At 38.6% G+C, this 14,819-nt stretch overlaps 2 protein-coding genes across 4 annotated transcripts in view; both read right to left on the reverse strand.

The window, feature by feature from the left end:
- Positions 1-4,963, reverse strand: part of LOC124265743 — a 107,883-nt gene extending 102,920 nt beyond the window's left edge. Inside the window, exon 1 of the mRNA XM_046700567.1 lies at positions 4,889-4,963. The gene's annotated coding sequence lies outside the window, so the exon portion shown is untranslated. The remainder of the gene's footprint in view (positions 1-4,888) is intronic.
- A 4,259-nt stretch (positions 4,964-9,222) lies between these two features.
- Positions 9,223-14,819, reverse strand: part of LOC124265724 — a 202,363-nt gene continuing 196,766 nt past the window's right edge. For 2 of the 3 annotated variants that reach the window (XM_046700549.1, XM_046700550.1), the window contains exon 10: positions 9,223-10,526. In XM_046700549.1, the coding sequence (XP_046556505.1) occupies positions 10,343-10,526 (184 nt within the window). In that variant the 3' untranslated portion in view covers positions 9,223-10,342. Of the gene's footprint in view, positions 10,527-10,699; positions 10,782-11,121; positions 11,176-11,511; positions 11,575-14,819 lie in introns of all 3 variants that reach the window. The other variant, XM_046700546.1, reaches the window with a different exon arrangement.

Below are 14,819 nucleotides of genomic sequence, written 5' to 3' on the forward strand. Positions count from 1 at the left end.
GTGATTTTTCAGCATGGACTTGCAAAAGTAAGGTCACTCAAACACATCCAAAATGAGATAGACGTTTTGATGGACATCTTTTACGTATATTCTTCACTAGATGAACCCAGAAGAGTAAATGTGATTTCAAATATACCTAATAACGAGGACATACACTACAAGACAGACCAGGATGACAATAACAGCTCCGGCAGCCACCCCTCCCATAAACACACCAGCTGAAACAGAAAACAGCCACTGTGTATTGAGCAGAGATCAACTAGAGTACTCTTTACTGACATTTGATTAAAATAACATTTGACGCAGGCCAGAACATGAGTCTTTTCCATGAACTTGATGATCAGTGTTTTTACTTCACAAGGCCAGCACTATCATTATGTACAAAACAATCTTCAACTTTGTACATAGCTAAATCAAGTTGAGGTATGAAAATGCAAATGTGATATTTTCAGTTGAATGCATTAACTATCTTCAGGAAATTAACTTATTAACATTAGAATGCAGCCATTTGTCTAAAGTCTTAAACCACTGTGTATAGGTTTCCATACAGTGAATAATGCATACTTCGGAATCGTGCAGAGGTCGATATGGGAAGCCCATCCTTATTTGGCCAAGTTTTGATGTCCCCTGTGGAAAAACATTTATTTCTATTCAAACAGTAACCAATTTACAAATATGTAAAATGTGTCATAAAATGTAAATAGTAAATTGCAAAATATATTTATTTAAAACACGCCGTCTCACATCATACTTTTAATAATAAGTACCATGAATGTCATGTGATATCTACAAGAAAGTATGTGAGATTTCACGACAGGCAAGATACACTGTACTATCTGTCCGAGGATTTGCAACGAGACTGCTTTGCAAGAGAATGCGTACCTCTCTTTTCTGTTGAACAGTTATGTTAGAAATCATGAGGTAAATACTACATACTTGGTGTTTTTGAAGGGGTGGATCCAGGAGACCTGTCATTAGTTGATTCAGTGGTGATTCCTCCTGTGAAAAAGCGGACACATCTAAATGCCCTTTCTTGTTCAGCAATATGAGTATAAACAAACGATAGAAAGCACAACAATATATAAGCTTTTATATGGAATAAACATTAGGCACTACATTATGCACCTATTCGATGAGCTATTTATACACTAACAATCACATTTTGTGCCACCACAAGAGCAAGATCTTCATTAAAGCTGACCGTTGTAGGTGACAATGTAAATGTAGTCTTTGGGCACAAAATGTACTCCCGAGCAAGTTACTGAACAAACAAAGAACTGGGGATTATCATGATAAAACATATTTTTGGGGTGTGCCCGATTTTTTGGGCCCAAATCCCGAAAAAATCAAAGATGGCTTTAAAAAAATCAAGGATTCCCAAATCTAACACTACGTGAATTTTCCCAGCTGGATCAAAGCAGAAAACCTTGCACAGTGTTAGGGAACTTCATGATAAAACATATTGGGGGGCTCCGACTTTGTGGCCCTTTTTGACCAAAAATCCAAGACGGCCGCCAAAAATCACCCAGAATGGTCGCCGACTATAAAACATCTTTATTTGGTGCAATATGTGAGATATATTCGCCGTTCAAAGGGCAATTTCTAATACTTTCAAGAAATCTACCAAACAAGATTTATGTTTTGGTAGTAAAAGATATTATTCATCATCCAATTAATGAAAAGTTGCTGTTTTGATCAGTCATGTGACATCATTTTGTCAAACATCGATCTCTGTGATTCTGAAGTCTCCTTTCACAGTTCCCATTTCAGTTACAGAGCGATGTGCATAGCAGTTGAGAAGAATTACAAATGCACTTCTTTGAGCATAGAAGTTGAGACTTGCAGAAACATTTGATAAAGTTGTTGATAATGGTACCAGCAGAAAACCTATTGGTGTTTATTACTTGTATCATTGCCCGTTTGATCTTTAGAATATTTCAAACCTGTTTTTAAAAACGGGATTAGTTACTTAAGTTTATCAATACACGAATTTGACTTTGTCTTGAACAACTCAAGAAATATATAAAATGGTGAACAACTTATGTGTTCGCTATCAATATGGCTGGAGGGGCGGTGGGGTAGCCTAGTGATTAAGGCGTTCCCTCGTCACGATGAAGACCCGGGTTCGATTCCCCACATACGTACAATGTGTGACGCCCAATGATCGAAATGGCTGACAGAGTCAAGCAGAAACAACTCGAATTCGGGGCTGCTCTTCCAAGTCGCAAACGAGTCTACAGAGAACTAGACAACATGATCATGAGGCTCGAAGACAGGCTAAGTCGCGGAGAGAAGACTCCACTTCAGTACCTTGATATGTTGGCCAACCTCATAAAACTTTCATAAATGGACATCAACTATATGATGCCAATTGAAAGCTACTGTTCTACCCACTGATACTGTGCTACTACTTATTGTTACTGCTTTAATTAAAGATAAATTAGATGTACAAATACATGTATAGGTAAAATATTTCGATTGAAAAGATGTATCTACTAGAAGTTATTGCACCTCCATTATACCGTGTTATTTGAAAAATAATATGTTATTCTTGTCATGAAATAAATATTTACTTGGCATTAGATATTTTACTTGTGGTTTTCTATTTGGGTTATTCCATTATAATGTGTTAGTAACAGGTAGTAGCTAATCTGTTCATTGAACCGTAAATGTTGTTGCTTTAAGGCGTCTGCGAAGTACCTGTCTGCGTTATGGGAGGATACCATTTAGAAGTTGTAAAGATGAAGGAAAACCACTTTTTATGGATAGTCAACTTCTTAATAGCAATAAATGCGACGTATCGGTGAAGATGCTAACACCGCTATCAAGCAAGATTCTTTCTACACCGGAGTGAGTGAGTGAGTTAATATTTAGCGTCACATCGGCAATATAGCAGCTATATCGTGACAAGATCAATTTTATTCATGTCAATATTAAAATCAATAAGTTTAGAATGTAAAAACCTGTCATCGAAGGACAGTAAAAATACAAAGCATCACAGATATGAATATAAAACTAGCATATAAAACTAAAACATTTTAAATATAGAAGACAATACAATATAAAACACAGGCTATAGATCGCCAACAATTGAAGGTAGATCACCATACTAGGGACAATGGCTTTCTACACTCGTGTAAGTATTCTTTACACTGTTAGTATTCTTTCTGCACCGGAATGTCGTATTCATTGCAATACAGAAGCTTACTATCCACATTCAAGTCTGAGTAGGAGACCCACATACAAGAACAGAGAATGCAATAAATGCATCTTACTGGAAAGTTAACAACCGTCAGAGCGTGGGAATGACAAGTCTTTATAGATGCATATACCGTTTTCAAGCATATCGAAAACGGTATAAGCATCTATACCGAAACGTCGCTATCATAAATGTTACCAGCCCAAACTGGATTTAGTCAGACCAGACAATCCAACGGATAGAACTCAATTATTAGTTATAATGAGAAATTGAATAAATCATAGACATGTATTTATTGTCTAACAGACTATTCACAGCAGTCATTTTCAGAGAAATCCGACTAAAAGGTTATCTAAATTTTTTACCAGCCCATCAAGCTGGCTAGCTGTAAATTCAGAAATTTAGCCTGTCTTGGTCGGTCGGACGGGCCTTCTTTCATACACTGGTAGCTGTTGTCACTATTCATTCTTACCGTTGATCAGAAGCCAAATTGAATACCGCTGTGACAAATCTAAGTATATCGGAAGCTCGGTTGTCACGTTAAGTCTCTCAAACGGTTAAAAAACAGTCGACCAATTAGTCGTTGTGACGTGGGTTCCATGTAGAACAGACAGCTGTAATAAGCATTGTTCTGGAGGTCTTCGTCTTAGTCTCACGTCGAGGGCATATACTGACATGCTTGTAGCTTTGACATCAGCCTTGAAGGTGCACATGTAGATGCTGTTTTGGACTGTACAATTAGACATAAGTGTATCTCCATGGGTAAGTAGGACCTTAGATAATCCCTCTGCACTAATGGCCAGGGATTCATCTTCTTGAAAATTCAATGAAGCATTTTCTGCAACATTCGTAGTCTTAGTCATTAGAAACATCGAGATACACACGAGCGCCTTAATAAGATGCATTGAATTGCTTAATTGTCGGGCGATAATTTCTACCTTTCCAGAATTACATGCACGTATGACTTCAATGTAGACTTTCAGGGAGGCTTCAGTGTACATCTTCTTGTGAGCTCCTCAATCAGGCAGGTATTTTACTGGACTCTCTACTGTTAGATTTTGACGTTAGATTGTCAGACGGTTAGATTTCACTGTGCACAGATACCAAGATGTAAGATATGAGCACCCGAGAGCTACACAATTAGAGTCCGCAGATCACATTAAAAAACTAATTGTGTAGTATGTACATCACATACGCATTTGAATTATAGAAAAATCCATGACAGTAAAACCTTTATATGGAATGGTCTATGTTCCGACACAGCAGAAGCTTGAGAGTAAGCATTTTGCCCATTGCATGACCTTTGTTAGTGGACAGCGAATGGAACCAAAAAACCAAGTATTCAAAGCGCTTGCATTGTTACTTCACGAAGCCGATGCATGCATGGAGATGCGCATCTAATGATCACTTCTAAAATCGCTAAGTACCATACGTTTGTTATCAACAGATAAAGCAATAAATGTACCTTACAAATAGCGAATCGCTGTTTGCCTCACCAAATTAGCCATTCGCTGATAAATCAGTTCGTAAAACGAATGTAAATGACGACAGATATATCGATATATACTGAACACATATTCATGATTGTAGTGACCACAACATTCTGAACACGTTATCGTAAGATTAAATCTGTCTCTAAATACAGAAATAAAGACACCCTCTTATTCAGCTCAAACAAAATACACTTACCTTCAATACACCGATATTTCACAACAGAGAATGCAAGAGCAGCACTCCGGCGGGGAGAAGGATAGCGACACTTTGTCTTTCTGGAGCAAGCTCGGTGTTGCTGAATCTGTGATAACCATGTTCTGTCACATTCGCCGGATTCACGGTGTCGCAGTTAGGGATACCTGTCAACGCACAGTCTGAGTTGTTTGTATAATATGCGTCAAAAATGTCGATCTTCTGGGTGGGGTTGCAGCTGATGTAATGCCGAGTGCAGAACAGACGACCGGCTCCATAGCATGCCTTACTGGTGTATGTTGTACCTACATGAACGACATGACAAATGAATGAAGATTTGCTGTGGAATGAAATGCAGTTTAGATGCAGTGTTTCGGATTATTATGCTCTTGTCCTGTTTGTCCGTAACAAATTATATCTTTCTATATATGCTCATATGCACCACAGATACAGCTCTATGTACAATACATTTCCAAGCTTGAGATTCCGAATGCTGTCTATTAGACTATTTAATGGCGGCCTGATAATCGAAACTGTCAGTAATAATCATCGATTCAGTATTTCGGGCAAATGGTACACAATAACTACCTTCACAGAACTAAGACTCGCTAAGATACATATATGCGTATTAAAATATAACACTCGTTTAATTAAGTTAGATAAATTGATGATAAAAACTTTGCCTTGACTGTTGAACTCATTACAGGATCTATGCGTATATGTTATCCTGAAAAATAGTCATAGTCTTCTTAAGCCAAGTTATATCTTAACACACATTACACTTTGGACTAAAAAAATGCATGGCCTTGCACAATTGCTGCTATTCACGAGAACAGTGACGCTTATTTTGAGGATTTGTTTTGGGTGTAATCTTATCATATCCAAGTTTATTTTACCCAAAGTCGACACGCTTCCATAATTATTTTGAATCTAATGTATTCTATATTGTGATATGGATTTGTGTCAGAGGTAATCATGATAAAACTGTTGAAGTTGTTGTTCGAATTGCAAGAAAAATGCAGGAAGCATTGCATTTTCGAGGGAAATGACTAGCTTTGTTCATTTTAAAAGGACCGAGAACTAGACACTTATCATTTCAATGCACTAAGTGCAGCCTTGAGAGCAGTCAAAGTTCAGAAGTCAGGAAAAGACATCTATTCATTCTGGAACTAGTTCGGCATACCACTAAAATGACCAACGGAGAGGCACATGACTGCTTCAGTGTGATACCTTGTTGTGTGACTTTAGAAACACCGTCCACAGAACGTCCATAAAAACTCCGTTTAGCTGTTTAGACATTTTCAGCAAAACTTTCACATTATAGGCCGTCTTGATAGTGGCAGTCCACCATAAACAACCCCACGTCAAGACAGATTCACCTCCAACACCACAGGCAAATGAGGGCTATCTAACGAGAACAGTTCGACGACATCTACGCCATCCATGTGGTGTCTAAGACACCCAGCCCAAGTCAAAACATCGACGTCGACGTCTCCGGTGGAACAGACTGCACTTGTGATGGAAAGTGTTCTGTTCACCGATGAGGCACGTTTCCCTTTTCACTGAGCTGACGGGACACCTGTTTACAGACGCACTGGTGACCGTTTCATCAAGATAAGTGTTCTCGACTGGGATCGTTTTAGAGGTAAGGTTATTTCGATCTGAAGCGGGACAACAGTTTCAGAAAGGACGCCAATGCTGTGACGTTCCGCGACGAGATTGTACAAATAGCCACTTTACTATTTTTGCAACAGAATGGAGGCGGAGTCTCCACACGCACAACACACGTTCCAACACGATCATATGTTGCTCCGCGGTTTCTATAACAGTAGTAACTTAATCATGTTAATGTTAATGTGTTATCCCTCCCCTAGCAAGATCCCCTAGTGGTTTCAATGACACAGGGATTCCATGCCTGCATCAATGTACAGGATGGACATACTCGTTGTGATTCTGCGAACGTGCTTGTGAATCCATATTTGTATTTTAGCTCATTTGTATATGCTCGGGTTGTATTTCCATCAACACTTCATTTGCGGCTGTAAAAGTGTAAGACTTATTCTGTTTCTTGTTTTGGGTCTCAATACCTTTGGCCTTTTGGGTATAGATCTTAGGTAGCAGTTGACAGATATGCATTGCATGTACTTGCACCAAGTGAAAAGTATTCGCTCCAAATGTCGCTCCCAGTATATCTACGCGAAACGCAAATTAAGGTTACTGTTCCTTTATCTCCTAGAATAGTTGCTATACTTGCAGGTATCTGCATAAAAGTACTTATGCATAAATGCATCAACAACATCCCTGTCTGTTCTTATCTATACACGGAAAGCTCTACTATTTTCGTATGCTCACCATTCGTTCCATATGACCATATACATGTATATCTTATCTATACGAAGTGGCTGAAGAATGCAGCAAATATAGGTGACATATATCAAAACGACCACAGACTTTCCCATGACGTTGACTCTTGACCTCGTTGCATATCACGGAACGTTCTTCCTGGTTAAAGACCGCCTGCACATGAAGGACATGCAATACAGACAACTATGCACAGGTGCCAACTTTATAATGCGAGAAACAGGCTGGTGTGAGGGGTAGCCCGCTTAATGAAAACATATTCCACACAACTTGTTTTCTACTTGTTTGGATGGGACGTTAAAACGATATAAAAGCTATGAAATTGTTAGTACTACTAATCAATCTCTTTTGGAAAAGTCTAGTGGTCAGAACCGCGCTCGTTACACTCGAGACCCGGCTTCGATTCCCCAGAGGTATATTATTATTATGCTAACATTTGCATAGCGGCGATATCAAGCTCAGCTGAGCTGCCCAAAGGCGCTTTGTTTTTCCCTCGATCACTGGATGTTAATCTCAACACGTCGTATTATCAATCTCAACTCCCTTGGTATCATACAACTCTTGCAGCCACTAGGCGCACCGAGTTAGTGTGGCTTTCCCATCCTTACGAGGTACCCATTCACAGCTGGGTTAACTGGGACACATAGTCACACTAGGGGTTGCGACAACACTGAAAGTGTCTGCACACAAAGTTCACTCCAAGGATTGTTACACCGGGTCACAGATGGGCTCGATCCCGTCACCTCAAGCTCGCTGGATCACTAGCCTGGTACCTTAGCCAGTTCGCACACCACGCCCCCGGGTATATAATTGGTATAATTGGACAAACCTGATATTCAGGGAAGAATTTTTTGTGTGAAAAGTATTGAAAATCAAAATGAAAATGTAGTTATGCTCTAGTCTATTAATAGCCATCAAAGTATCTATCTTAAACGTTATCTGTGTGGAATGTATTCAAGTTGCCTACAAGGAAGTTGTGTGGCGTTTGTGAAGGCCATATTGATATATTGATGTCATACTTTGTGAAACACTGACGCCTGACTGATCATCCTCAACGACACAATAATCTGTACAATGATCCGTTGTTACCACCTTAGTACACGACCACATTGCATGGTTGTAACTACTGCACTAACTAAAACTCTTAGAGATCTGATGTTACACGAAATCTTACTGGAAAACACCTTCTGGCTATAGACTACTTTCTGACGGACAGTGGTTAAAAGGATAGGTCATATTGGATGGATATTAACTACAACGCAAACATGCGTGATAACAGATCCCCCCCCAAACTGAAAGCTCTGTATAAATCTTTTTGGTTAATGGGGATTTGGCGGAGGACATCTAGACGTGTGATCATATTCATTTAGCAGGGGAAATTTGTATCACTTACACTCTGTTGATCAACATGTAAAGTCAGGGTGTTGATGCTTTTCAAAATAATAATTGAACCCTACGTATTCCGTCTTTAGTAATTAGTGTGTTTGTGAAAAACCTCGGATAACTCGAGATATTTACGCAGGTCCATTTAGCTTCGACACAACGGTGGTTGACTGCAGATCGGTATATCAGGTGTCTCGGGGTACCATGCTGTCTAGGTTGCTGGATATTGTTGTGCAGAGTTGAGCCATAATGACGTGTGACAACATTTAACTATGATCGAGGGTTGCATGTGTTAATATACCTGTGCGGTGAGTATCACTAATGTGGTAAAAATCTACGGTCTGCAACACTTCGGACTTTAGGCTTCATTTAGCAGGCCCTTAATACAGAGTCCTTCTGACACAAGTGAGAAATCAAATACATCGCCGCTTCACCATTTCCGATAGAAACTCAAAATTCAAATTTCAAGATAATTTTGAAAATATTCTGATTGTCACAACCTGTTTTGAAAATACCCGTGGAGCCGACATAGAATAGCAATTTGTATGGGGTTTCATTTTCCTCAGATAATAAGTTCCGAACACGTGGCAAAATGAAAAACAAAATCTTTTACTTTCATAAATGATGGTAAAGGAAAACTGAAGTTATTGTGACTGAAATAGTGCGACTATCGCTTGGATAGTAAGGAAGTTGTAGTATTATTAAACTTGTTAATATGTAACATGACGGCCGACGTGGATCACTAATTTCTAATAAATTCTATTCTGTACAAACGTCCTTGGAAGAGATATACACAAACCATCACAGACAGTAATCAAGTGGTATTTGATTTTAAATAACAACATAAATGAAATTAATATCATTTGAATTAACGGAGTAAACAGAATGACACCATACATGAAACACTGCATGCACATACGATATTATAGGAGTAATAGTTGTTAAGTGGGAATACAGTCTCTGCTCGTCAAAGGAAAGACATGCAAATTTACAGAAGGGTCACATAGATACAACTGTAGGGATAACATTTGGCTGGATATTACATATTGCAGTTTTCATATCAAAGCGACAATATCGATCTGAGTAATTTACACGGTAAAATGTACACATGTATCTGTTATTCCTATGCACGCCTATGAATAGTTCTATCGAAGTAAAAGCAAAGCAGGTATGGACCTCAAAGATAAAATATGGAAAATAAAGTGCTGAAAGATTCGTGCTGTTTGTTGTTTAGCAAAACGACAGGTATATAACAGCGCGGTATGTTAAAGGTCGAGTGTAGATCAGACAATCCAGTGATTAACTTCATGAGTATTGACCAACGCGATTAGGATACGATGACTTGTCAACCATGTCAGCGAGCATGACCATCCGATCCCGATAGTGGCCCATTACCACAAGCATGGCTTGCTGAAGATCAATTCAACTAACAGGGAATATGTAATCGTCGGTTGACACTAAATTGTATGGGATCTGGCCACTCTCAGAGTCAACACATTCAGGAAAGTAGTCATCGTTATCGTCGCCGTCGCCATCGCCATCGCCGTTGTCATCTTCATCAGAGTAACAGTCTGAAGCCGCACCACTCACCAGTTTTGCATCCGTTATCCAGCTACATCACTGGGATGGCTATAAGATAATTATCACGATTTTCGATCATGTTCTTTTTACATTTACAAATTCGTGACTGATAAAATGGATGAAAGAGGTAGATTAAATGTTTTGGTAATCTGTGGTAGCCGTTGACCCATGTGTAGTATCCTCTTGAGATCTTGAGGTCTGTTCGATAATGGCATAGTTGTTGACATCAGCTCTTGCTGACAGGCCGGAGTAAGTGGGGTGTTCAACAGACGCTGGCGTGTCTCCTTGTTTCTTCGCAGTCAGATCGTACCGACGTCTGAAAAGACAGATGATTTGTCATGTAAATGTCTTTTCTTTGGTAAATAATCTAATCCCATTCTTAGTTTTTCTGTACTTTGGTTTGATAGGATGGATTTCCGAAATCACTCATCCACATTCCAAATGAGATAAACGTTATGACAGACATTTTGTGAATGCTTTCCAATATACCTGATAACGAGGACGTACACTGCAAGACCCACCAGGATGACAATAACAGCTCCCGCAGCCACCCCTCCCATAAACACACCAGCTGAAACAGAAAACTGCCACTGTGTATTGTGCAGAGATCAACTAGAGCACTCTTTACTTATATTTGATCAAAATAACATTTACCACAGGCCAGAACAGGAGTCTTTTCCATGAACTTAATCATCCGTGTTTTTACTTCACAAGGCCAACACGACTTGAAATAGAGAACAAAATTCAATTTTGTACAAAACAAGTTGAGGTATGAACAGGCAAATGTAATATTTTCAGTTGAATGAATTAAGCTATATTCATGAAAGCAACTTTTTAACATTAGAATGTAGTCATCTGTCTGCAGGTTTAAACCACTGTGTATAGGTTCCCATACAGTGAATAATGCATACGTGGGAATCGTGATATGGAGAGCACATCCTTATTTGGCCAAGTTGTGATCTCCCCTGTGGAAAAAACACGTATATTTTTATCAAAACAGTAACCAAAATACATATATAAAAAAATGATCATGCAATCGTAACAGAGGAACAAGTCAATGTCAATAGTAAATCACACGCACACACAAAAACATGAAAAGACGCATTTTCACATCACAATTTTAATGATAAATACTATTAATATTATGTGATGACTACAAGGACGTATGTGAGATTTAACGACAAGACAGGGGGCTGTATGATCCGTCCCGGGATTTACAACGAGACTGCTTTGCAGGAGAGTGAGTACATCATTTTCCCTTGAACAGTTATGTTAGAAATCCTGCTGTTAATACTACATGCCTGAGATTTGTTGAGGCGTGGATGGTGAAGACCTGTCATTAGTTGATTCAGTAGTGAATCCTTCTGTGAAAAAGTGGACACATCTAAATGTACTTTCTTGTTCAGCAATGAGTATAAACAAACGATAGAAAGCACACAGATATATAAGCTTGTATATGGAATACGAAATTAGGCACTGCTTTGTGAACATATTTTAAAAGCTATTTATACACTAAAAAGCACATTTGTGGCACCACATGGGCAAGATCTTCAATAAAGATAAAGAAAAGATCAAGTTAATAGGTCATAGACTCTGGGCACAAATGTGCTCCAATGCAGGTTACTTAAGACATGTTCATTTTTTCATACTTTGCAAATATATGTTTTGATTTTAGAAATTGCCACTCAGTAATGGTTCCCATGTGAGTTTTCTAACCTGGTCCTCAGTTCATCGCGCATCCAAAACATTAACTACTTCAATAACATCTACATGAAAGGACATATAGAGAGAAATAGCTCTGAGAATTATATGAGTGGATAACTGAAAATCAGTGATGACACCAGGTGTTTAATCCGTTGCATCAGAAGGTTGTAGGGAGATAATCCACAATACTGAGTTTAGTTTACGTCGGCGGGGTACACCAGAAATGGGCTTCACACATTGTGCCCATGTGGGGAATCGAACCCGGGTCTTTGGCGTTACGAACAAACGCTTTAACCACTAGGCTACCCCATCGCTCCTAAATCCACATTATGATATGACAAGTTAGCATTAAAATGCAACATTCGCAATATCTGTGTATACACCTTTTATTTCATTTTACAGTTAAATACAGCAGAAACTCTTTGGAATAGCAAAAGAGGACATGCGATACACTTCAATATCACTTCTGTACATTAATCATTTCCAAGGACTGCATTGAAGATGTATATAGTGCATCTAGTTTGACTGATTCAAGCAAAGGCTTCCGTAAAACCCTTAAGGTTTCAGTGCGTGGCAGCCATTGGTTTAGTTGCGAAGTAACTATATTATCTGAAACTGATAATATTGACAACTGTCATAAACTGCCCAAAGGAAGCCTCGACCAAACTCTTGCATTCTACACCGAAACGTCGCATTCATTGCAATACAGAAGTTAATCCATAGAAGACTATCCATAGAACTTGGTGTTCCTTTAACGTGCACGTGTTATTGACAGAAAGTATATTTCTATATTCAAGACTGAGAAGAAGACCTATATATACTGGAAAGTTACCAGCCATTTGAGAGTGTTTTGTGTTTGTCTTAGCTAGTCATCTTAACGGGGAAGCCGTATTCACATGATCAGTTTGTAAAATGTTGATAGATATGGACACATATACTGCATGATAGATAGAAGCGACAACCCTTCCACATTCATAAGAACTCACTGCTAAAAATAGAGTCGATTGTACAATTGTGACTATATCATAAGCAGATATTTGTTTCAGCAGCATTACAGCTTGTATGATGCTGTTTGTAACACAGGAATAGATTTCATAGATTCACATGAGAAACTTTGGAATCTATTTAGATCACTGCCGGGGTCTGTCAAGGGCTCGACTTAACATTATGGAGAATCTCTGAAACATTGAACTGCATGTACTGGCAAGTTAGATCTTTCGCTTCTGTACATTGGTAATTCTGAAATCAAATTCTTCATGGTTTCTGCATATGTATAGAAGATACATGGTATGCTCTGTTATGGTCTAAACCATCAACTTTGGTCCCAACCGTGACGATACGGGTAAGAAAAGATCTTCAATAGCCCATGCATGTCCTTAGAGGCGACTAATGAGATCGGGTTGCCAGGCTCGATGACTTCATTGACACAAATCATCGTATTGCATTTGAGCAGACAGATGCTCATGATGTCAATCACTGAATTGCCTGGTTACGTACTGGTTACATGCCGCCGTCATATATGTGGAATATTGCTGATTTCGGCGTAAACTAAACAAAACTTTGGTCATCACGTTTGTCTGTCTGTTTGTTATTTATTCAAAGCGCCTCAATCTGGAGTCATGATTCAGGTTTCACTATTCTAGACTTCATCCTATATCCGTGTTCGTTATAACCATGTTAGTTGTACCTGAATTACCAACCTATTGGTAATTCTGAATACAACGTATAATATATACGAAGTACACATTAGATCTACTGCCAATAGCATATTAACATCTACGTGTCTACTAGAACGCATACATGTCTATATTACTGTGTCGACTGTAGTTCATTAAACCTTTTCATATGCTACTGATTGGTATATTTATCCGTTAGCATTTGAAAAACGCTTTAAAAATCAATGTTACAAGTATCTGTGATTGTAACGGGCAAGTAACACGATGGGGTGTTCGCGAGCGTTAACAACGGTTTGTTTTATCTTGCATTGGCTCCAGTTGTCAAAATGTTCGTAAATAAGTTAGTCTTACCTAATAAATTGTTGAGTTTTCTTACTTGAATCAGATGCAATATGAATATTTAGAGAATTTAATCACGTTGCAAAACAATATACACTTAAATGATCTGGTGCGACGAAGTCGTGCAAACTCGTAAAAGCGTGAATATATTTTGCAGCGTTTGTGAAAATGTTTCTAAAAATTCCAAGTTATTTCACAGCATTCCAGCTTCCACTGACAACTGACATGTTAAAACAAGAAATACACGAGTGGTTAGCTGTGAAGGAAAGAACCATATAAACAGACACAGAAATGTAATATGTAATGATTCATACTTTACGTTTAACGTTATACGACTGGGTATAATACGTGCAACATGAGTGCTGTTGTCCATTGTCACAGTTGAAATTACGTTATAGGTCATCGTCAGCATCGTTGTTCTGCTGGATCCTATGATACAAGAACACATACTGAAATTAGAAGTGCTATCTATATATCTATTACTCTGTCGGTCTGTCTCTCTATCTATATGTCTGTCTTCAGGTATGTTTTAAGTGTATGCAACTAAGGCTCTACAAGTTGGATAATTAAAGTACAATGCAACATTTATCGTTACAAGACACTTGGATGAATCTGGTGAAATTATTGACACCACTGATTCTCCCTATAACGTTATTAATTTTGAATCACCTGATGATATTACGCCTGAAGGATCACGTTACAATAATTCTTCAACAGCTTATGCTTGTCATAAGAGGCGACCCACAGGATAAGGTAGTCAAGCTCGCAGATTCGGTTGATGCATGTCATCGTAACCAAAATTCGCAGATCGATGCTCATGCTGTTGATCACTGATTTGTCTGGTCCACACCGCCGTCGCCGTTAAACAAGAAACAATCCCGATAATAGGC

Source organism: Haliotis rubra, unplaced genomic scaffold, assembly GCF_003918875.1.
Source record: "Haliotis rubra isolate DU_JTF1 unplaced genomic scaffold, ASM391887v1 Scf990, whole genome shotgun sequence".
Lineage (NCBI taxonomy): Eukaryota > Metazoa > Mollusca > Gastropoda > Lepetellida > Haliotidae > Haliotis > Haliotis rubra.